Source organism: Vulpes lagopus, chromosome 8 (assembly GCF_018345385.1).
Source record: "Vulpes lagopus strain Blue_001 chromosome 8, ASM1834538v1, whole genome shotgun sequence".
In the NCBI taxonomy this organism is placed as follows: Eukaryota; Metazoa; Chordata; class Mammalia; order Carnivora; family Canidae; genus Vulpes; species Vulpes lagopus.
This window is the reverse complement of record NC_054831.1, coordinates 108,584,268-108,608,196: the sequence shown is the minus strand read 5'-3', so window position 1 is coordinate 108,608,196 and position 23,929 is coordinate 108,584,268. Positions and strand designations below refer to the sequence as shown.

The 23,929-nt window shown below is 39.6% G+C and overlaps 1 protein-coding gene across 1 annotated transcript in view; it reads left to right on the top strand.

Annotated features, from left to right (window-relative positions):
• Positions 1-23,929, top strand: part of NUP93 (nucleoporin 93) — a 109,679-nt gene that overhangs the window by 11,777 nt on the left and 73,973 nt on the right. The window contains exons 2-3 of the mRNA XM_041767374.1: positions 7,703-7,895; positions 19,364-19,481. Coding sequence (XP_041623308.1) covers positions 7,717-7,895; positions 19,364-19,481 — 297 coding nt within the window. The 5' untranslated portion in view covers positions 7,703-7,716. The remainder of the gene's footprint in view (positions 1-7,702; positions 7,896-19,363; positions 19,482-23,929) is intronic.

The window sequence follows — 23,929 nt, the reverse complement described above, 5'->3', positions numbered from 1 at the left end:
TTGGTAAAAGGAATAACATTGTTATATATTTTGAAGAAAAAAGGTAGAACTAGCACTAGTTATTTCCTCTGAAGTGTATACCCCCCCCCCCCCAGCATCCATAAAAACATAGCAGTGCTAAAAGTGCATTTTTTAGATTGCAGGGTCTTTATAGTTGGAAGAGATAATATTTAGGTGTGTGGTAAGATTAGAATTTCATAATGACTACTTATAAGTATTGCTTGAGTGTATTGAAATTCTGCAGGGAAAATGGTTGGTGTCAATTCCCCCGTGAAGTTAGTGAACTGAGAGAGATTCCTTCATCACTGAAGGAAAGGCAGCTAGATGTCCTTGCTTTATCTTTTGTCTCTTTGCTACCTCTTTGTATTCCTTGGATAACTGTATTGATAAGGAAAAGGAAAAATGCACATGGGTTTGATATGTTTCACTGTATTTGAAAAGGGCAGAGAGTTCTTCTAGCATTTTGTGAATTAGGTCAAAAGAATATTTTCTGGATAGATTTCATCATTTACAAAACAGATGTCTTCCCCCAAATGTAGTCTCTAAATAAACAGTTTAAAGAGGGAAGGGGAATGACAATGGGCCTGTTGTGTTAATCTTTACAACAATCTTTTCACTGCTCAGGTCTATTGTAGGTGGCTCTGCCAGTGGCACATAGCCAATAAGCGCTGAACCAGGATTTACTTACCAAGTTTAACTCAGATATTCTAGGCAAAGTTAGGAGTTGATGAACTATATAACCTGTAGTAGGCCTGAGAAGCTAACAAGGATTTTTACATCTTTAAATTGTTGGTGAAAAAATCCAAAGAAGAATATTTTGTAGCAAGTGAAAGTTATATGAAATTCATGTTTGGCCATGATTAAAATTGTATTGGAGCACAGCCATGTTCATTTGTTTACATATTATCCAGTTTCAAGCGCAATTGTACAGTTGCAACAGAGAACCACCCCAAAAAGCGTAAAATAATTTGCTGTCCAGCTTGCTGATCCTTGCCCTAGGATGCCAGACTCAAAGACTAGAAGCTGGAAAAGAGTTTGGTAGACAGGTTTAGGAAAGATGGCTGTGAGGCTCTTTCATACGGTCCTTTGTTTTCTGTCAGCTTTGAGGCACTGAAGGTGATAATTTTTATAAGTATACCCTGGAAGTCACATGGGCTTATGTCAAAGGAACTAGTGCGTGACAGGCATTTCTGAGACGACCCAGTGGTCTTTAAAGCCCTTAGTGGTTCCCCAGCTCGGGAGCCCACAAAGCCTTGGGAAAGTGGGAAGATGTGTTCTACTTGTGGGTGTGCTTTAGAAGAAAAGACACTAATGAACTAATAATTAATACCAGAAAACAGATGTGTAGACATTTTAATACAATAAGCATGAATGCTGTAAGAAACTAAGAATCAGACCATCTGCAAAATCCTGAAGGGGCCACTCTGAGAATACTGATGTAAAATGGTCTAGAAGTGTTGAGCAGTTTGAATATTTAATTACCCATTTGCAAGGGAAAGATACTCTTGGTGTGTTTCCTTCACTCTCACATTACTCTACTTCACCACCACAGTGCTTCACTTTTGACACCCAATGTGTGGGTTTTCCACACATTAGGCAATTCTCAGATTCTCTCTACACCAGCTGGCTATTACAGTTTAACTCACTTCTGACACTGTGTACCTGGAGATTAGCATCAGATCTCCCTGGCTAAGGGTTCAGTCCCACAAGACTCTGCACACACCCCCACCCCCACCCCCTTTGAGAAGGCAGTCGCAAGGCCAAGTTGTTACCTGTGCTTCTGACCTCCTGGCTGTAGATCGGAGGTTCCCACAACCCTCTTTTCCATTAATTTGCTAGAGAGGCTCACAGAGCTTAGAGAAACATTTACTTATGTTTACCAGTTTATTATAAAGAATACAGATGAGCATTCTGATAGATACATAGCGTGGGGTCTGGAATGACCCTGAGCACAGGAGCTTCTGTCCCTGTGGAACTGGAGTGTGCCACTTTCCAGCATGTGGTCACCAACCTAGAAGCTCATCATATCTAGTTGTTGAAGAGTTTTGTAGACCTTGATCTGTAGTCCCCTTTCTCCTTCCCAGAGGTTGGTGGCTGGGGCTGAGAGCTCTAACCCTCTGATCATTTGGTCTTTCTGGTGACTGGCCCCATCCCGAGGCTATCCAGGCTCCCATCCCACTCCAAGTTACCTCCTTAACTTAAGCTCAGATGTGCTCCTAATAAGGGAGCTCCTTGTAAGGGGCTCCTTTTAAGTTACAAAAGGCTTGCAACTTCAAGGATATTCCAAGGAGTTTAGGAGCTTTGTGTCAGGAACTGGGACAAAGACCAGATAAATTTTTTATTATACTACACTACTCTTTTCTGGCTTGATTAAATATTTAACATGGTTATATTGAGAATGAAAATCACCATATTTTTTATAATTAAGACACATATTAGTAGTAAGTGAACTGAAATTATTTGTATTTTTGCTCTGCCTTTTTATCTTGTTTATTTCCTCCTGTATGCAATTTGGACATTTTTTTTTTTCACCCTCTCTGTGTGCCTAGAAGGGGCAGTTTTTGGACACAGAATGACAGCTGAGTGCTGACTAATTTGAGGAAATGGGAAGTCTGTTCAGCCTTTGATTTTAGCTATAGGTAGAAGCTGTCTCTCTAAAGCTGTGGGCTTTAATTTTTTCTCTGGTTAATTTTCTCAGCATCCTCTATGTACGGTGAAGAGATCTGGATCACAGGAACTTTGCACTAAGCATTCCTTATATCTAACATTGTGGGGTGTCCTACTGGAGCTTCTGAAAAGCCATGGGTTATTATTTTTCATTTTGGGAGTAACTTTTTTATTGAAGTATGATACACAGAAAAGTGCATAAATCATGAGTCCCGCTCAGTGAATTTTCTCAAAGTGAACACACTGTTAAGCAGCACTGAGCTAACCCCCTCAAACAAAACAAAACAAAAACCCAGAAAATTACCAGCTTCTCAGAACTCTCCCTTCTGTCACAGTGTCTGCCCCTTCCTCCCCCCAGTTTCCAGTCTTGTTTTCTAACAGCAGTGTGATAACCTTTACCTTTCATTTTAAAGCTTTTGGTTGCTGGTGTTTGAGGAGGTCTGTGGAGGCTCAGTGGGACTTCTGCTAAGTGACATGGGAGAGGTTTGATGCCCAGGGCCTTGGTACCCTGTGATGCTCTCTGAAGCACCTCTCAGTGTTTCCAAAGGCCTCTTACCTCTTACCGTCAGGCTCAGTCATTGATGGCAGAGCCCTAGTGCTGTCCTCTTTCCATCCAGCCCCAATCTTGTTGCATTGGCTGTTCCACATTCCACTTCTGTGGGTCCTTCATGTGGTTTCTTCCTGGCCTCCTCCTCCATAGCTCACCAAGGGTACACCTGTCATCCAGTCTCTGTCTTGTGTCCTGGCCAGATTTTCCAACAAAGTTTGGACTTAAACCCCCTTGCTGCCACCCCAGTTCTCTCTTGGACAAAGCTAGTAAGGTTATTTTCATGATGAACTTTCAGTATCTGGGGTCAAAACTGATAACTTCGTTGGTTTAATTGTGGTTAAATTGATATTTATTTTGTAGAGGGGGTAAAAATTGTCCTTTTATGAAATTAATCATAAATTTAAAATTTTTAATGAAATGGGATGATGACCTCATCATGAAACTTCAGTAATTTTTTTTTTAATTTTTATTTATTTATGATAGTCACAGAGAGAGAAAGAGAGAGGCAGAGACATAGGCAGAGGGAGAAGCAGGCTCCATGCACCGGGAGCCCGATGTGGGATTCGATCCCGGGTCTCCAGGATCGCGCCCTGGGCCAAAGGCAGGCGCCAAACTGCTGCGCCACCCGGGGATCCCCCAGTAATTTTTTTATAAATTAATTTCCAGTGGGTGAGTTATAATGCAGGACAGATCCAGTTTTTCCCAAGTATTGTATTAAGTATATAACTTTCTCTCAGACAGACATGGAACAAACTTATTTTGTACTCTGAAGTTTTATAATGAAATTCTTTCTATACATATACTTATTTATTCTTTTGATTTGAAATTCTGTTCACCTGAAAACTAGGCCTTTTTTTTTTTTTTTCTTCTAAAATACCACTGGTTTTTGTCTGGATATTCAGAGGGAAAGTACTAGTCTGGACCAAGTGTGATCTGAATTCATGCCATTTATACTGTCACTGCCTTATGCTGTGCAGCCTCAGAAATGTTAAGTATCAGTTGGTAGTCGGAAGGGAATGTTTTTGCTCTGGTCTTTGCTTGCCAGTGGGTGCTAATTTGGCAGGAGAGTGCAGGAAGAACAGACTCTCCACAAATGCAAGAATAAAATTCCTATTCATTCAACAAATGAGCACCTACTATGTGCCAGGTGCTGTTCTAGAAGCTTGGGATATATCAGTGAATAAAACACACAAAATCCCTGTCCTTGTGCAGCTTACATTCTGGCATGGGTTTACAGTAAGGGAGATGAGGGAGTGCTGGGTGTGGTTGCAGGTTGCACTCTTAAATATTTTGTTCTAGGTTAGAATCAAAGGCAAGATGACAGTTCAGCTGAAACAGAGAAATCAGTCAGTAGCGTATCTGGGAGAGGAGTGTTCCAGATAGAGGAAACAAGGAGTACAAAGGCGCTAGAGCAGAAATGTGCCTAAGTCATTGGGGGGCTAACATGGAGGCTCCAGGGTGACTGGAGCCCAGGAAAGGGAAAGGAGGCAGGGCTGGAAATGAGTCCAAGTCCGGAGGTAAGAGGAGGTGAGGCTGCTTCTGTAGGGCTTTGCTCTGTACAAGAGGTTTAGGCAGAGGAAGGGTTCTTTGAAAGGATCACGTGGAACGTAGGAGGCAAGAGCTGAAGCAGGGAGGCCCAGGGTAGTGACTTGAGTGGGTAGATTCTGGGTGCGTTTTGCGGGTAGATTTGAAAGGCTCTGTTGGTCCTGGATTCGTTGTGAAGGCTTTCAAGGATTTTATCCCAAGCAGCTGAGTAGTGGTGGCTCCACACTGAGAAGACTGAGGAATGGGTTTTGTTGACAATAGAGTTCAGTTTTGGGCATGTTAACTTTAAGATGGTGTTTAGAGATTCAGCTTTTATTTTACTGTAGTCAAATAATTCTGTTAACTTTAAAAAAATCTTATTTATTGGACCCTATTAAAGTAAATCGTGATTTTTATTTTGCATTTATTATTTATATTCAGATTAATTACTCTAAGTCTTTGTGGGGCAGGTCATTTGAGAAGTTGAGCATTTCTTTTGTCTGAATTTGGCATGGATATGAAATGTTAGATGTATTTCTTTTTTGTTTTTTCCTTCTTTTTTAAACTTAGAAAAGTTTGTTTTATTCAGTCCTTTATTCAAGGAGGCCTAAAATTTTCCTTATGAAAGAAAGTATTTCCTACTCCTTAGCTCTGTTCATTATTTTTATCTTAGAGTTAAAAGGGGTGGGGGGAAGAGGTAGTATATTACTTTTCTTTCCTTTTTCTGATGAGTGACCATGTTTCTGTTAGTAGAATGTTACTGGCCCTGTTGGTTTCTGAGGAAAAACATTTCTGTATCAGACAGGAGCCGTGTTGTTTAAAAATACTCATTTCTTTCTTCTTCTGTCCAAGAGAATACTCATTCCTTGTCCTGCCGTCCTGATATTCCCACAGGTAGAAATGGCCAGTTACAGCCTCATTCTGCTGGGTCAAAACAATGATTATCTAGAAATTTTAGGAAAAAAGTTAGTGTATATATGACTTTTTGTCTCTAAAGATTAAAGAATACCAAAGTGTTTTTGTGTTTACCCCAGCTGAACTATTTTTGTTTTAACCTGGTGCCTTTACCTTTAAAGTTAATTTATTTATTTATTTATTTATTTATTTATTTATTTATTTATTTATTTTAAGTTAATGTCTTTTAATGTCCATTTTAAAAAGTCCTCATTCTCCTGCTCTGAATTTATGGTGATGACATGCCCTTTTAACATTAACTTGTGCTTTGTAGCTGAGATACATATTGCATCACCATCGTAACTACCATATTAGACCAGTGGTATTTCAAAGGTGCAGTGGGAAGGCATGAGTTTAAAACAAAGAAGAAAAGTATGATTAACAAGAGCTACTATTTAAGGAATTTTCTTTTTTCTTTTTAAAGATTTTATTTATTTATTTATTCATGAGAATACACAGAGAGGAGAGAGAGAGAGAGGCAGAGACACAGGCAGAGGGAGAAGCAGGCTCCATGCAGCCTGATGTGGGACTCGATCCCGGGTCTCCAGGATCACGCCCTGAGCTGTAGGCGGCGCTAAACCGCTTAGCCACCGGGGTTGCCCTTATTTTTTCAATAAGTAATAATTTTGTTAACCTTTTAACAATGTAAATTTAAAAAAAAAATTGATGGTGATAATGTTTATGTTCTGTTTTAAATAGTGGTAGAGTTAAAAACATTCTGTTGGTTAAGAATCTTATACAAGGATGGTACAGTATATGTAAGATTCATAAATGTGTAATATCTTTTAAATGGCAATACTGTTCATATGACTTTGCTCTGTCAACTGTTGGAGAAACAGGTGGTCTTGTTAATATTTATGGTCTAGAAGCCAGCTGCTATTTATATTAGTATAATTATTAGTAGCAATGGCATTTCTTTTTCTTTTTCTTTTTCTTTTTCTTTTTCTTTTTCTTTTTCTTTTTCTTTTTCTTTTCTTTTTCTTTTTCTTTTTCTTTTTCTTTTTCTTTTTCTTTTTCTTTTTCTTTTTCTTTTTCTTTTTCTTTTTCTTTTTCTTTTTCTTTTTCTTTTTCTTTTTCTTTTTCTTTTTAGAGAAAGGATGAGGGAAGGGCAGCGGGAGAGGGAGAGAGCAGGCTCCAGGGCCACATGAGGGCCTTAGTCTCATGACCCTGTGATCATGATGTGATCCAAAATCAAGAGTCAGACACCTAGCCACCCAGGTGCCCCAGCAATGGCATTTCTAAAAGTAGTAGGTATAGTAACAGTTAAGTCTAATATTCTGAATGTCATCTGTAACCAGCAGACATAGATATCTGCTCTCAGTAACCTTGTAAAGCTAAAGAATGTGTGAATGGAAACATGAATTTTAAAAGACTGTCTTTTGTTGGCGAAGGAGCAAATATGTGAGAATAACACGGGGTTAGTCAGGAGACCTGTGTTCTTTTGTCCATCCAGCCACAATGCCACCAGAGTACCCTGGATGCCTAACAGCTCTGTGGATTGGAGTTGCTTCTCCTATCCACTCTGGAGCCTCATAGAGTTGTTGAGAATCATATGAGATTAGGACCTTATAAATTGCCCCCAACCTATATGGATGGTGGGATTTTTCTAAGACAGGTAGAGGAATAGGAGGTGCAGGGTGGTGTTTCTTTAATCTCCCAGAGATTGCCACTGTCATTTCCATTTCCTTGTCAACTTTGAGTGTGTGTGGAAGGAGGCAGGAATTCTGGTCTGTAGCTTAATATATTTGCATTTGGTCTGGTGGCAGGAATCAATCTTGGGGTTGTCAATATGCACAGAAATTATCTATTTCTTCACAGTCTGACTCATTTTCTCTGTCAGGCCTGTTCTTGGGCTCTGTTCAGGAACAAATCCTGCTTGTTGATGAGCTGTCTCTTTGTCTGTTTACAAAAAGTCCTTGTGTTCCGTTTAGTTTGTAACAGACTCGGGCAGCATTTGAAGCCTGTCCTCCCCTTGATTTAGGTCTCTCCTTTTCCTCCCCCATCTAGGATTTGCAACTCCAATGGATACTGAGGGGTTTGGTGAGCTCCTTCAGCAAGCTGAACAGCTTGCTGCTGAGACTGAGGGCATCTCAGAGCTTCCCCATGTGGAACGGAACCTACAGGAGATCCAGCAGGCGGGTGAGCGCCTGCGTTCCCGTACCCTCACACGCACGTCCCAGGAGACAGCAGATGTCAAGGCGTGAGTATTGGTGGGGAGGCAGTGCTGCTACTGCATGGCTCGGGCAGGATCCGATTCTTTCCTCCCTTGAATTAGGATACAGTCTGTGAGTAACAGACACAGCCTAATTCTTGGGAACTCAGGTTTTGTAAACGGGTCAGCAGCCTTGTTCTGTCTCCCTGCCCTCAGGTTTTACAGCCTTTCTGCCTGACCAAGCTGTGAGCTCATATCACTGGCAGAGATGATCAGGATGGGAAAGAGTGAAGAGCTTTATCACATAGAAACTCATTACGGTAGTTCCTGATTGGGTTTGCTGATCATTGGGTCATAAATGGCTCCCAAAACTATATTAGTAAGTGTGGTTATCCAAATAAGTATGACCGTCAAAGCCAGGGAACATTCAGAAATGAGCACTCTTTTTAAGTGCACGTGGAAGAAATTGACGAGCAGCCAGTGGTGAAAAGCCAAGCGAGGGGTGGTTCTATCTGGTCATCCTTAGTGACCCCAACAGCTGCTGCTACAATGCCCTGGACACATAGTGCCTGCCAGGTGACCATAGAATGGGAGAGTGGGCAGCCCCAAGAGACTGCAGCTGAAGAAAAGTACTGTCTGTCTGTCCAGCCAGTGGCATCTGCTGACACACAGCATCCAGTGGGCTGTGGATTCCACAGTCATGTGTTGGGAACCCCAGTCCTGGGCTGTGTCTGGGGCTACAACCATGATATATAGACATGGTGTCTGCCCTCAAGGAGCTTGTAATTTGGGGAGACAGAAAAAAAAAAAAACCCGTTGCTGCTTTCCATGAGAAATGTGATTTACTGTGTGTCAGAAACTTGGCTAGACTTCAGAGTTTGCTTAGTCCTCACAATGAATATTAGGATTATGTCCCCTTACAGTTGAGCAGCTAAGGCTCAGAGTGGGCAGGGTAACTGTCAGATTGCACAGCCAGTGAGTGTTGAACCAGGACTCCAACCTCGGGAGGCTGACTCCAGAGAGCACATGCTCTTCTAGCCCCAAAGGAAGGGCTGTGGGAGGATGGAGGGGTGCTGGTACTCGTGACCTCAGTGAGTCTGGAAAATCACTGAGATTCTGTGTGGGAGATGTGGGAAATTGTCAGTCGTCTGCTCAGTCTTCATTCCTTGAACTTGAGAAAGACCTAAGTGCTGATGTTTCCACGGGGATGTTATTTTGGGTTTGTAATAAATGTCACAGGAGTAAGTATAAGGGCTACATTCTTTTCCCAGCTGATCTTGAAAGCTCAGTGCTCTGGCTGCTCTGCTGAATTAGTAAAGATGTTGTAGGAATTCTTCTGTAGGCCTTCCCAGAGTTTTATTTTTAAAATACCAGTTAGTTTTGGTTTCATTGGTATTGATAAAGGCAAATCAGGGGAACCCCAGCAGGAACTTTTTTTTTTTTTTTTAATCCAGCTAGTTGCTCCAGTACATCATTCCCCAACACCCCCGCCAGCCTTTGGCCATATCTGCTTATTTGTCCTCCCTGCAGGCTCCTTACTGTTGCTGCGGATTGTCTGCAGTTACCCTCAGTCTTGAGCATGCGGGCTCTGCGCTTGTGTGCAAGGATGCTGCGGGAGCAAAAGGACCGTGATGCCAGCTGAGTTGCTATAGTTATAATTTAATTGCATCAGCTTTACAGCCTATTAAGAGCAAAAAGGGAAACTGTTTTCTTGGTAACAATTATCAGTCATGCTCTCTTTCTTGTAAATTTCCATTCTTCTTCATCTCTTTCTACCTTAAATTCATTATTTTAGGGAGGAGGAAGTTGAACATTGAAAGAATGGGTATGGGGTGGGGCAGGTGCTTAAAAAAAACCAAAGGACTAATGACTGTATTTTTCCACCTTGATAGGCAGACATTAAAATGTGATGTGAATATTTTAGTACAGGGTGAAGGCAGAGGAGAGAACTGAGTAGGAAAAATTTTCTTGCATGAAATAAATTTTGGAAGAAAATGTGTCCTTAAGATTTTAGTTAAGATTAGATTGTAGATTTAAGATTGAATTGTTCTGTGCTGAATTCATTTGTTTAAATATACTTTGTTGGATTTTTCATTTTAGAGAACAGATTTGAAGGCTTTTTTGCATGTGTGTTTGATATTTTTAAACTGTTAAATTTCTTCACACATAAAGAGGGATATGCATAACATATATAAAGGTGTAAATCAGGGGTTGTCAGCCTATGATCCATGAGCCAGATCCAGCCCGCTGCCTGTTAAAGTCTTATTGGAACATGGCCACACTTATTTATGTATTGTCTGTGCTGCTTTTGTGCTACAATAGCAGAGTTGAATAGTTATGACAGAGACCGTATGGCCTGCAGAGCCTGAAATATTTACTGTCTGCTTTTTACAGGGTAAGTTTGCTGACTCCTGGTGTAAATAATAATAAAATGAATTGCACATTGCACAGTGAAGACATAGAGTATCATCAGTAGCCATGAAGCCCTCCCTGGGTACCCATTTTCAATTGCATCCCCCCTCTGTTCCCATCACAGATGCCCCATTGGATTTTTCCAGTCAGGTTCAGAAGCCAAACAACTTAAGAGTTGTACAAAGAAAAAGCCAGCAATCACTCTCCTTAACTTTATCCCCCAAGGTAACCAGGGTTATTGATCACTTTTCTCCATATTCATGCAAAGCATATACGAACATTAATTTGCCCAAAGTTTTACAGTAAATTATAACTTTACTTGTAGCAATACTACTAAGCAACCTTTTGAGCACTTGCTCTTTGTCAGGCACTGTGCCAAACACTTTATATGCATTATATAATATCTTCTTAAAATAACCTTATGAAATAAGTGTTATTATCTCTGTTTTATAATTGAGAAACATCAGATAGCAAATGGCCGTGCCAGATTCAAATCCAAGTTGCTCAGTTAAGACTCTCCTATTTTTATGGCACTTTTTAATTTCCAAAGAATTGTCAAAGGTGTTCTCCTGACTGGTCTTCACAAGCCTTGAGAGGTGAGCGAGGCAGGGATTTTTCTCCAGATTTAACAGAGGGGAAAAAACGAAAACAACCAGAGGGAGAAAATTAAGCTTAGAAAACTGATGCATTTAAAATTTTCAGGCAGTAAGAGACAGATGAGACTTGAACTCAGACCTCCTGACTTTGTTTCTGCTCCCCATGTGTACTGAGGACACCTTTTGTCTTCCTCTTCTCCTGAGAGCAGAGTGTTTGACTCCAGCCTTTCTGGCTTTTTGCTCAGGAGAAGCTGCCTGGTTTATGGAAATTGGGGCAAGTAGAAATCAGGGAGCCTTTGGATTTCTCTACTCTTAAAAAGCTGGAAGTTTCTGATATAGACTTTATTTGTAAAGCCATCCCTTACCCTGGATTCTCTGTTGTTTTCCCTCAGTTCTATGTCCACTTTTCCCCATCAAATCTGTCTATGCACTGGACAATTCCCGCAGGCACCACCCACTCGGATGACTTCACTCTTCTGATTACTATAATAGCTAGTTTTTTTATTTCAAGGCTCTCAGCCCTGGTACACCTTAAAATTGCCTGGGTGCTGGGTGCATTCTCACATATCACTGGTGCAGATAAGGCACCTGTGGGACAGAATTTGGCAATATCTAGTGAATTTATCCTTTACCCAGCAATCCTTCTAAGGATCAATTCCAAAGACACACTGGCAAAAGTGAAAGAGATGTGCATAACGATATCCATTGTGGCATTACTTGCAATAGCAAAAATTAAAAACAACTCAAACATCCATCAGTAGGGGATTAGTAGGATAGGTGTGGTACATCTTGGCAGTGGAATACTTTCAGTAACGCTAGAGAATGAGAATGTACACTACTGTAGAATGACTCCAGGACATATTGTGTAGTAAAGTAAAAACATACGAGGTGGAAAAAAAGCGTACAGTTCTCTTATTTAAGAAAACAAGTAAAAGACAGTCAATGTTCACAATTCAGAAGACTTAATTTTTTTTTTTAATTTTATTTTATTTATTTATGATAGGCACACAGTGAGAGAGAGAGAGAGGCAGAGACATAGGCAGAGGGAGAAGCAGGCTCCATGCACCAGGAGCCCGACGTGGGATTCGATCCCGAGTCTCCAGGATCGCGCCCTGGGCCAAAGGCAGGCGCCAAACCGCTGCGCCACCCAGGGATCCCAAGACTTAATTTTATTATTAAGATATTAATACTGCCCATATTGATCTGCAGATTCAGTGGAATCCTTATCAAAATTCCAGCTGGCTTTTTTGCAGAAATTGACAAGTTGATCTTAAAATCCATATGGAAATAAAAAGACACCTAGAGTTGCCAAAACAATCTTTAAAAGGCAGAAGAAAGTTGGAAGGCTCACATTTCTAATTTCATAACTTTAAACAAAGCTACCATAATCGAGACTGTGTGCTACTGGCATAAGAATAGATAATCGAGTAGAATTATGAGTCCAGAAATAAATCCATGTGTCTGTCATCAGCTGATTTTCAGCAAATGCCAAGAGCATTTAGTGTTTTTTCAACAAATGATACTGGGGCAACTGGATATCTATATGCAAAAGAATGAAGTTGTGCACCTTAATTCTAAATGTAACAGACTTGAATGTAAGAGCCAAACTTTAAAACTCTTAGAACAGGTATAAATCTTTCTGACCTTAAGTTAGGCAGAACCTTGTTAGACATGAAACTGAAAGCACAAGTGACAGAATAAAAAATAGACAAATTGAACTTCATCAAAATTAAAAAAACTTGGGATCCCTGGGTGGCGCAGCGGTTTGGCGCCTGCCTTTGGCCCAGGGCGCGATCCTGGAGACCCGGGATCGAATCCCACATCGGGCTCCCGGTGCATGGAGCCTGCTTCTCCCTCTGCCTGTGTCTCTGCCTCTCTCTCTCTCTCCCTGTGTGACTATCATAAATAAATAAAAATTAAAAAAAAAAAATTAAAAAAACTTTTGTACATTTAAGGACACTATTAAAGTGAGAAAATAGCCCACAGAATGGGAGAAAATATTTGCAAATTATTTATCTGATAAGGGATTTGATTTAAAAATGAACAAAAGATGTGAATAGCTGTTTCTCCAAAGATGATGTACACATGGTTAACAAGCAAATGACAAGACATTCAACATCACCAGCCATCAGGGAAACACAAACCCAAACCTCCATGACATATCACTTCATTAACACACTAGAATGGCCATAATCAAAAGACCCTCAGCCCTGTATTGAGGAGGTGGAAAAAATGGAGACTCATATCCTGTTGGTGGGATGTAAAGTATTGCAGCCACTTTGGGAAACAGGCGAGCGGTTCCTCAAAAGTTAAACAGCGTGACCATATGACTTAGCAATTTCACCCCTAGGGGTATACCCAAGAGAGATGAAAACAGTTATCCATATAAAGATAAGTGTTTTAAAAGTACCTGGGATTTGCTTGAATCAGGTATGGTAAGATATGCAGACAAGAAAATGACTGTCATGAAGGAGGGAGTTTCTGTTTACAGTTGTCTAGAAATGAGGCAGGGCACGTCATAGGTCAGCACGGGGTCAGTCAAGATGCTGTGAGAGCAAGGGGAAAATGTGGGCAGGAGCCTGTATTCTGGTTTCCATGGGAAAGCAAGGCAGGGCTGGGTCAACAAACTTAGGATTGCCTAGTTTGAATAACCTCAACAGGCTCTGGGGTATAGGAGCTGTCTCTAGTTGTCTTTACCTAGCTGTGGGGTGGTAAGTGGCCCATTCAAGTTGGGGTATGGGCTTTGGATTCATTAGTTTGCATTTGAAATTTGTGCTCACTGGAAGGGCTGCCTTGCAAGGTGAGCTAATTCGGAAAGGCCAATGTCAGCAAGGCTATAGTTGTCAAAGCATCAGATACAGAAAATAAAAAGGCATGATTTTTTTTTAGATTACCAAGTATATATTTTGAGGAGATTTTTTTTTCTAAAATTTTTTTAAAAAGATTTATTATTTATTTATGATAGAGAGAGAGAGAGAGAGTGAGGCAGCAGGCCTCATGCCAGGAGCCTGACGTGGGACTCGATCCTGGGACTCCAGGATTGCGCCCTGGGCCAAAGGCAGGCACTAAACCGCTGAGCCACTCAGGATCCCCTTGAGGAGATTTTTAAGAAGTGAAATAAATGCTTATGAAGCAGTCAAGATACCTCAGTTCTGTGGAGATACTCTTTCCAAAAACCAGCCAATTTTGTGGCTTAACTTTTCTTCAGAATATTGTTTTACTTCTCTTGAAATCACGAGTTTTTAGTGCCTGTAACTCACGTTCCATGGGATGGCTAGATTTTGAATCTGAGCACTCATTTCAATTACCAGTCAGGGACAGTTTTTCCTTTTTGTTTTATATCCCCCCACCTAATAATTTTTAAGCAAATCCCAGCTAGTACACTATTTGACCCACAGATACTGCCAAGTGAATCTCTAGAAACTAATTCCTTTACTTTTTTTTTTTTTTAAGATTTTATTTATTTATTCATAGAGAGAGAGAGAGAGGCGGAGACACAGGCAGAGGGAGAAGCGGGCTCCATGCAGGGAGCCCGCTGTGGGACCCGATCTGGGTCTCCAGGATCATACCCCAGGCTGCAGGCGGTGCTAAACCCCTGCGCCACCAGGGCTGCCCCCCCCCCTTTTTAAAGATTCCTTTACTTTTAAACATAACTATAGTTCTGTATCTAAAATAAGTAAAGGGGATCCCTGGGTGGCGCAGCGGTTTAGCGCCTGCCTTTGGCCCAGGGCGCGGTACTGGAGACCCGGGATCAAGTCCCACATCGGGCTCCCGGTGCGTGAAGCCTGCTTCTCCCTCTGCCTGTGTCTCTGCCTCTCTCTCTCTCTCTCTGTGCGACTATCATAATTAAAATAAAAATAAATAAAAAAATAAAAAAAACTAAAATAAGTAAATATACATTAATATCAAATTTTTAGTCTGTTCAGATATCTTACATGTTTATCATTTCGCTTGACTCAAAATCCAAATATCCCCTGTGTATTGTGAATCCTTGATAAATCTTTTAAAATTTCTTTTATTCAGTAAGTACTCACTTCGTCTTTTCCCTTGGAGCTATTTTGTAATGAAGGACTGAACTCATTTGTCCTTACAGAATTTCCCACAGTCTGGCTTTGCATACTCTCACATAGTAGGTTCCTCTTCCCTATAAGTACTGTTAATTTTGTAGTTATTTCTAGTAAGTAGATTCATGTGACTTGTTTTTCCTTAAATAATTTCATTACTAAAAGTGTTTTACATACAGAAAAAGAGACAAAAGTTTAATGAAACTCCATTGCTCATCACCCAGTTTGTTTCATCTGTAATCCCACTCGGATTTAGAAACAGATTTTAGACATCAAATATATCTCTAAGTAATGACTCCAAAAATAAAACACAGCACCATAATTACAACTAAAATTTTTAAATTCGTTAATATAAAATAGTTCAGTCACTGCTCACAATGCAATTGCTTTAATAATTATTTTCAAGGTGCATTTGAATTCAGATTTAGAGGTTCATGAAATCTAAGTCTTGGGTGTTAAGAGTTGTGAGTTTTAAAATTAATATTTTAAATTGATGCAAAATATTTACGAGTCTGTGGACAAATATATAAAATGAGGTACTGTATGTACACAAGGCGGTTCTACCCCTTTTTTAAAATTTATTTTTTAAAGATTTTATTTATTTTTGCGAGAGAGCATGTGCATGTGTGTGCACCTGTGTGCATGCATGAGTTGGGGAGGGGGGGAGGAGAGGGAGAAGCAGACTCCTTGCTGAACAGGGAGCCTGATGCCGGATTCCATCCCAGGACCCTGGGATCATGACCTGAGCCGAAGGCAGATGCTTAACTGACTGAATCAGCCAGGTGCCCGAGGTTCTACCTTTTGTCCATTAGTTTCCATTCTATTTTTTTTTAAAGATTTTATTTATTTATTCATGAGAGGCACACAGAGAGAGAGAGACAAAGACAGAGACAGAGAGAGACACAGGCAGAGGGAGAAGCAGGCTCCATGCTGGGGGAGAGAGAGAGAGACACAGGCAGAGGGAGAAGCAGGCTCCATGCTGGGAACCTGACATGGGACTGGATCCCAGGTCTCCAGGATCACACTCTGGGCCAAAGGCGGCACTAAACCTCTGAGCCACCTGGGCTACCCTAGTTTCCATTCTAAATTCTTGCTTTTAGAGTTTTATTTTTTCAGGTGTTTCTGTTTTTGTTTTTGTTTTAATTTTATGGTTTCTCCTTCCTGATAAACTGTGCCAATCTACCCCTACTCTGCACTGGTACTCTGGACTTTTCCCCATCCTAGCACTGTTCCCAAGAGCTCATTTATAATAGGTCTTCCTCCTTCCCTAAAAAGACATGATTAATACAGAAGGTAAACAAAAGGTTTAAGTAACCTTAAATAAGGTGAAAAAGATGGGAATGTTTTAAAAAATAAAATTGACTTTGGAATTGTACAAATACATCATTATAAAACAAAATTAATATCAAAAAAGTTCTTTAAAAAGGAAAATAAATGCTTAATCTAGTAGGTGACATACCACACAGAGAGGAACAGTTCCAAGTGATTCTTAATCTGTCATCAGTCAGCAGTTGGAGGTGTTGTTACAGCTGTTTTGAGACTTTTGTGTGTATAGTGTAGGATAGAGCAAATAAATAGTTATGGTGGTTATGCTGAGGACTAGGACTTTTGGTGTGAGAAAAAGGAGATTCAGATAGAAAAATTTATGAGGTTAACCCAAAATTTTGTGTTTTAAATTTGAATTGGAAGTATTAGTATAAACTCACCATGTAATTTATCTTAAAACTGAAACAAAAGTAAAAACTTAATTTCTAGCTCTACTTAAAAAGCCTAGAAACAGTGTAGCAGTGAGCAGGCCTAGAGCTCAGATAGCCACTTGTAAAATCCATCTCTTAATAAAACAATGGGGGCTCTTTGGAGAGTTGACTGACTCCCAAGTCTGTATAAGATGAAAATGAAACATTTTGTCATACCAGATAGAGAAGTTATGAAGGTCTACTTGAGTCATGTCAAAAGAACTCAGAAACCGTCCTCAAAAGGTTTCTACTAGCTGAAGGAGAAGATTTGAGTATCTTAAGGATAGTTCCTGCAATGAATTGAAACACATCAATAAGTATTTATTATGTTTCATTTCATATGTTTATGACTATGTTTAAATTCATGAATTCATAATGATAACAAAACTCATCCATCACTTTGAGGATGCTGGAGAACCATCTCATTATTCAGAGTAACCACATAGTGGATGACGAGTTTTTCTGAAAGGGAATAGTCTGGCTAATAAAAATAGAATATCTGGGGCATCTGGGTGGCTCAGTCGGTTAAAAGCATCTGACTCTTGGTTTTGGCTCAGGTCGTTATCTCTGGGTTTTGAGATTGGGTTCCATACTCAGCGGGCAGTCTGCTAGAGATCCCCCATCCCCACCCCTCCATGCGTACTCTTTCTCTCAAATAAATCTTAGGAAAAAAAATACCACCATTTTGCAACCTCTAAGGAATTAATGACTAAGCAGTGACCATCAGTATCTGCTAATACACACACACACACACACAAACCTTTATATTCACCCAAAAACTTGTACATGAATGTTCAGGGCAGCATTTTTCGATCTCAAAGTGGAAATAGCCCAAATGTCTATCACCTGATGAATAGATACATTGATAAACTATGATGTATCCCTTTAATCCAATATTGTTCAATTATAAAAAGAAATGAAGTACCGATATACACTACAACATGGATGAATTTTGACAAGCATTATGCTAAATGAAAAAGGGTAGTCACACAAATACCCATGTATTGGGACGCCTGGGTGGCTCCCTGCCTGGAGCCTGCTTCTCCTCCTCCTGCCTATGTCTCTCCCTATCTCTTGTGAATAAGTAAAACCTTTTAAAAAATAAAAATAACCCCACTATTGTATGAATCAATTTATATGAAATGTCCAGAATAGGCAAATTTATAGAAACAAAAGAGATTAATGATTGTCAGAGGATGAGAGGAGTTTGGAAAAAGACATGGGAAATGACCGCTAGTGGGTAGGGATTTGTTTGTGGGTTGATGAAAATGTTATAGAGTTGATTGTGGTGATGGTTGTACAACTCTGTAAATATACTAAAACTTACTGAATTGTACACTTTAAATGGATGAATTGTATGGTATATGAATTATATCTCAGTAAAGCTATTATTAAAAAAGGAAAGAAAAAAAAAGGAAAAAATATGTTACACTGATACCCATTTCTTCAGCTTCACCTAGCACTATTCAGGATCGTTGGAAGGAAAGTTGCCTAGGTGATTCTGATGTAACTACCGTATTAGAAAGTTAGCTTTAAAGATTGTTAAAAGAGAGGCCAGATTATCTTATTTACCTGGTAGCCTGAAGGAGAAGCCCCAGGGATGACATGCATTGTAGTTGACCTGTCTACATGAAAGAGACAAAAATCCATAATGAGGAACCCTCTGGGTGCACATCATCTATTTCTGTAGTACTTAGTAGAATAGAAATAAACACAAAGTCCTTTCTCTTCTCCAATAAGTCTGTTAGTTCAGGAGTAGACATCTTAGGTGTGACAGCCATAGGTGTTAGGGTTACTTGTGTTGCCCAGTGGTCTAGCTTCTGAGTTACTCAGAGGGAATGTAAATTTTGTCAGTGGGATTTTTGGATACTAAATTATAATCCAAAAGCATCTAATTCCCCTAAATTTTTTCCAGGGAGTGTTCTAGATATTAGTGAGACTGTGATTTTATTATTATTAGCTGTATTATTCCCATCTCTCTGCAAAGCATTTATTAGGTGACAGGCTCCTGTATTACTGGACTGGACAGCAGAAAGGGGACTTAAAAAGGTGCTAGATATGTTAGGCTTTTAAAGAGAAGCCATGGAAAATTGGCCTTGGACTTGGTCTGACTGCCCTTTGCATATCATCGATGGTCCTAGACTTTTAGCTTCTTCAACTAATAAAGTTTGGACTGAAGCTTCTCAAATGTTGTGGTTCACTGTATCTGTCTTTACAGAAGCTGGGAATACAATATGGTGGTTAAGAGTTTGTGCTCTGGAGCCTGATGACCTGGCTCTGTCATTTCCTGGCTCTGTGACTTTGGATAAGTCAGTTAACTTCTTTGTACCTTATTTCCCCTGTCTGTAAAACAGAGATTGAGAATAGCATCTACTTTATGATTTTTACTGTAAAATGTGGGGAGTAGTCTAGCCTATCATTTTACTGATATATTATCATTTTATTCTAGCAAGTTCTTCATTCTAACTCAGAATGATCAGAACTCTTATTACCGGGTACAATTTGTGTCTGTTATTCTGTGTAATAAATCTTATGGAGAGATAAAAAAAAAAAAAAAACATATAAAAGTATCTGGGCAGTATGTAGGAAGTTTTGGAAAAAAAAAAGTTTTGAAGTTTAAAAATAAAAAAAATAGTCTGTGGTGTTTTATGAAGCATATTAGATGTCCTAATCCTGCTTTTTTCTCCTTGCCCTATATCCTCATATAGATCTGTTCTTCTCGGTTCTCGGGGACTTGACATATCCCACATCTCCCAGCGATTGGAGAGTCTGAGTGCAGCCACCACCTTTGAGCCTCTTGAGCCTGTTAAGGACACAGACATCCAGGTAAGGGCTACCAGGTGCCAGTACTGCTGCAGGTAACCTTGAGTATGCAAACCAGACTGAAGTCCCTGGTCCTTTGTTGACCAGCTGATTAGGAGTTCTAGATTTCTTTGTTAATTCTCTTCCTGAGATATTAAGAGAATGGGTGATTCAGCTTTGGAGGTATAGTGGGGAACATAGATTACTTTCAGAGTGCTCTGAGAGGCTGAATTTAGGAAAGCAGTTCCAACCTGCACTTCTTAGATTATTATAATTATGAGAACAGATTTTTCTTCCTTCCTTGGGCTTAATCCAAGGCACAGAGACATTAGTTTTAAGTTTGTCTTGCTTTCTTTGCTGGATCTCAAATAATTTTACTCTTCGTCTTCCACATTTCTTTTTTACAGCTTGCTTGTATTGGTTGGCAAAGAGCTGGGAAAAACTTAGAGTACTATTTACTGAAACCTACTCATCGATTTCTAGGAAGTATTTGGCCGCATTAGTGGCACCAGGAAATGGTCTAATAAAGCACTCTAGTCTCATTTAACCTAACATGCCACTGGCATAATTGATTGCTATTTTAATCTAATCAGAAACTGCTTTGTGTGTGTGGATATGCACATACACATTGTTAAGGAAAAAACTTGGACTCATTTAGTTTTAAGGAATTGGGGTGCTGTGTTCATGTTAGAGTGAAGGGGCAGTGAGCTGCCATTTTAATTGTTGATTTACCTTTGAAATGAAAGGAAACAGGTTCTAAGAAGGCAACGTTCTTTTTTTTTTTTTAAGATTTATTTATTTATTCATGAGAGAGAGAGAGAGAGAGAGAGAGAGAGAGGCAGAGACACAGGAGGAGAGAGAAGCAGCTCCACGTTGGGAGCCCAACACAGGACTTGATCCCGGGACTCCAGGATCGCGCCCTGGGCCAAAGGCAGGCACTAAACCACTGAGCCACCCAGGGATCCCCAGAAGGCAACATTCTACAGATAGTTACTAATTGTGTTATTACTTGGGCTTAGTTTGAATTAACTCTACTGTCTTCCCAAGAACTATTTTTATCCATCTAATGGCCATAGTCCTACATAGTCTCATAGTATTTATTCCAGTTCAACATAACTGAAAACTCTATGTTTGTATTGAGACTTAAATAACTGTCTTATTTAAGTAAATACTCATTATTTTTCCTGTTACTGATATGTTCCCATAGTCTCTAGTTTTTTTTTTTTTAATTTTGTGTACTAAATTGTATTAATTTGTCACCTTAAGGATGCCTGCTCATTTCCATGAAATCTTAAAATGGCATGTATACTTAACTGTTTTTATTTTGTTTACTTTTACCTGTCTTTTTTTTGTTGTTGTTGTTCCTTTTGTTTTACTGCTTGATACTCTGTAAACCAATACTTTTAACAAGGATGGGGTGAGCAAAAGGAATAGAGCTAAAAAGTTTGAATAATCATGTATTTTGGGTAGTATCCCTAATAGTGGGGAAGAAATGGCACTCGCTGAAAGGTTGGTTGTTTTTAATGTTTAAAATAGCAAATCCGTTATTTTTATTTTTTAAAAAAATTATTTATTTATTTGGTGTGCGTACATGCAAGTGTAGGGGTAGGGGCAGAGGGGGACAATCTCAAGCAGACTCCTGCCTGAGCCCAACTGGGGGCTCAAGTCACACAACCCATGAGATCATGATCTGAGCTGAAACCAAGAGTCGGAGGTGACACTGACTGAACCACCCACATGCCCCCTGAAGAACTTGTTTATTTTTAAAACCAACTGCTTTTATTTATTTATTATTTATTTATTTATTTATTAAAGATTTTATTTATTCATTCATGATAGACATAGAGAGAGAGGCAGAGACACAGGCAGAGGGAGAAGCAGGCTCCATGCCAGGAGCCCGACATAGGACTCAATCCTGGGACTCCAGGATCATGCCCTGGACCAAGGGCAGGCGCCAAACCGCTGAGCCACCCAGGGATCCCCAAACCAACTGTTTTTAAATGTTCCTTGGCATATTTGTTATACTTATTTGGAATCGTCAGTACACTTAGTGATGTACTTCATGAATTCCCTCTGATATGGTACTCCATTTTCTGCTTTGAGATATTGACAGGTTTATAAATGTATCAAGTCATGATATTCTCTTCTAACCTGTTTAATGCACGAACACTCCTTCAGCACCCCCATTAGATGGTTTCCCAGTAGTGCATGCTTAGTCACAGCAAAGAGAGTTTCTTAATTTGTAATGAGCATTGCTAAGAATTTTGGTCCTGTACCACAGGGAAATCTTTGAACTTTGAGAGGAAGGATGCTTTCATTTTAAAATTTTACCTTTCAAAAAAAAAAAAAAAAATTTTACCTTTCAGGTTTTTCCAGAATAGCTTCAGAAATGCAAAATGGTCAGTCCAAGGTGACTTTTGATTAACTAGGAATTGATCATCTAGATCTAACATAAAGATTTAAGACTTACTAGTTTTGGGGCATCTGGGTGGCTTGATCATAAGCGCCTCACTCTTGATTTTGGCATCTAACGTAAAGATTTAAGACTTATTAGTTTTGGGGCATCTGGGTGAGGATCATAAGCGCCTCACTCTTGATTTTGGCTCAGGTCATGATCTCAAAGTTGTGAGATCAAGCCCCACTTTGGGCTCCATGCTGGATGTGGAACCTACTTAAGACTCATTCTCTCTCTCTCTCTCTCTCTCCCCCCTCCCACCCCCACTTTGGGGCACCTGGATGACCCAGTTGGTATGAAATCTGACTCTTGGTTTCGGCTCAGGTCATGATCTCAGGGTCCAGCGATCAAGCCCTGCATTGATCTCTGAGCTCAGTGCAAAGTCTGCTTGTCCCTCTTCCTCTGCTTCTCCCCACCACTCATGCTTGCTCTCGCTATCTCTAAAATAAATAAATAAGATCTTAAAAAAAATTCTCTCTCTCCCTCTGCCCTTTCCCTGGTTGCTCAAAGAAAAAAAAGACTTATTAGTTCCAAAATACTTGTTCTGTTGATTTCATCTTCTTGCCAACAAAAGCTTAATGGAGAAAATTTAAGTTTTAAAGGGCTGAGGCTTTGGCATAATCTGAAATGGTTCTGGTTATTGATAGGGATTGGAAGTTTTAGGTTGTATTGTGGGGCTTACCTGACCTGTGCTTAAGCCCCCCATATACACAGTATCAATATATCCTTTGCCTGATTTCTTATTTAGTACATATGAGCCAGGTTGCCTTTTGCCCTGAGCTTGGAGCAATCTTCCTTTTAATTCTTCTCATCGTGTGTTGATTATCCAAGAAGAGTTAACTTAGTTACTTTTATTGTTTGTTTTTAGAAAAGCCATATATATTTTTTCATGGACCTTTTTTTCCTCATTTACTTTTACAGCTTTTTTGAGATATATGATTCACATACTATAAATCTAATGGATTCTTGTGTATAAATTTTTCCAACCAGTGCAGTTATAGAGATGAGAATGCATCCTAATCCCACGTCTCAATCAGAATGAATTTATTATGTGAGTTTATAAATTCATAGAAGGAAATGCTGAAGGATCCTTTGATAGATGCTATCCAAGACTTTGTACCATCCATTGTTTTGGGTTACTTAAAAGCTTGAAAAGGCATTTCCCTGTGTATAGATACATATACAGATATGTGTGTAGTCCTTTTCTGTTTGGTAGACATTGATTATATTCTCTTTTTTTTAATGGAAAGCTTGAAATTAATACAGATTTTCCTTTGTTAACTGTTGTTTGTCATAATTGATGATGTTGGCATGCATTGCGAATGCATTTTTGAAAGATTACTGTGACCAGCAAAGGTAACATACTTAAAAAGATTTACTTAAATATATATGGCTGATGCTAGGAGAATTTTTTAAAATGTTTATTTTATTTTTTGGAAATGGTCATAAAGAAGGCCTATCTATACATTTGTGTAATAGAGATGTAATTATGTAAAGAACAGTTATTAATAGGGCATGGCACTGAAATGACTGTACTGCTCTAAGTGACTTCGTGGTGCTTGTAAGCACAAGTCCTCTGAAAGATGTTCACTTGGCTCAAATCTGTCTTCAGAAAAAAAAATATCAAGGGCAGATTGCACATCTTTACTATGAGTTGCAAAGACCCAATGTACCATGGGTGATGTGTATTATGTAGTAATAAACTGCTAATTTACATAGTTCAGTTACATTGTGGGCTTTTTCACTACATTGCATGTATATTTCAAGAAAGCTCTGCAGAAATTGCCTGAGTTGGCCATAAAAATGGGAGCTGCAGTTTCTCTACATTAAGCTGTATTATTTCTAAATGGTGTTAGATCAAAGTATAATAATACTATTGGTGGGACGCCTGGGTGGCTTAGTGGTTGAACATCTACCTTTGGCTCAAGGCGTGATCCCAGAGTCCTGGGATTGAGTTCTGCATTGGGCTCTATGCATGGCACCTGTTTCTCCTTCCTCTTCCTATGTCTCTGCCTCT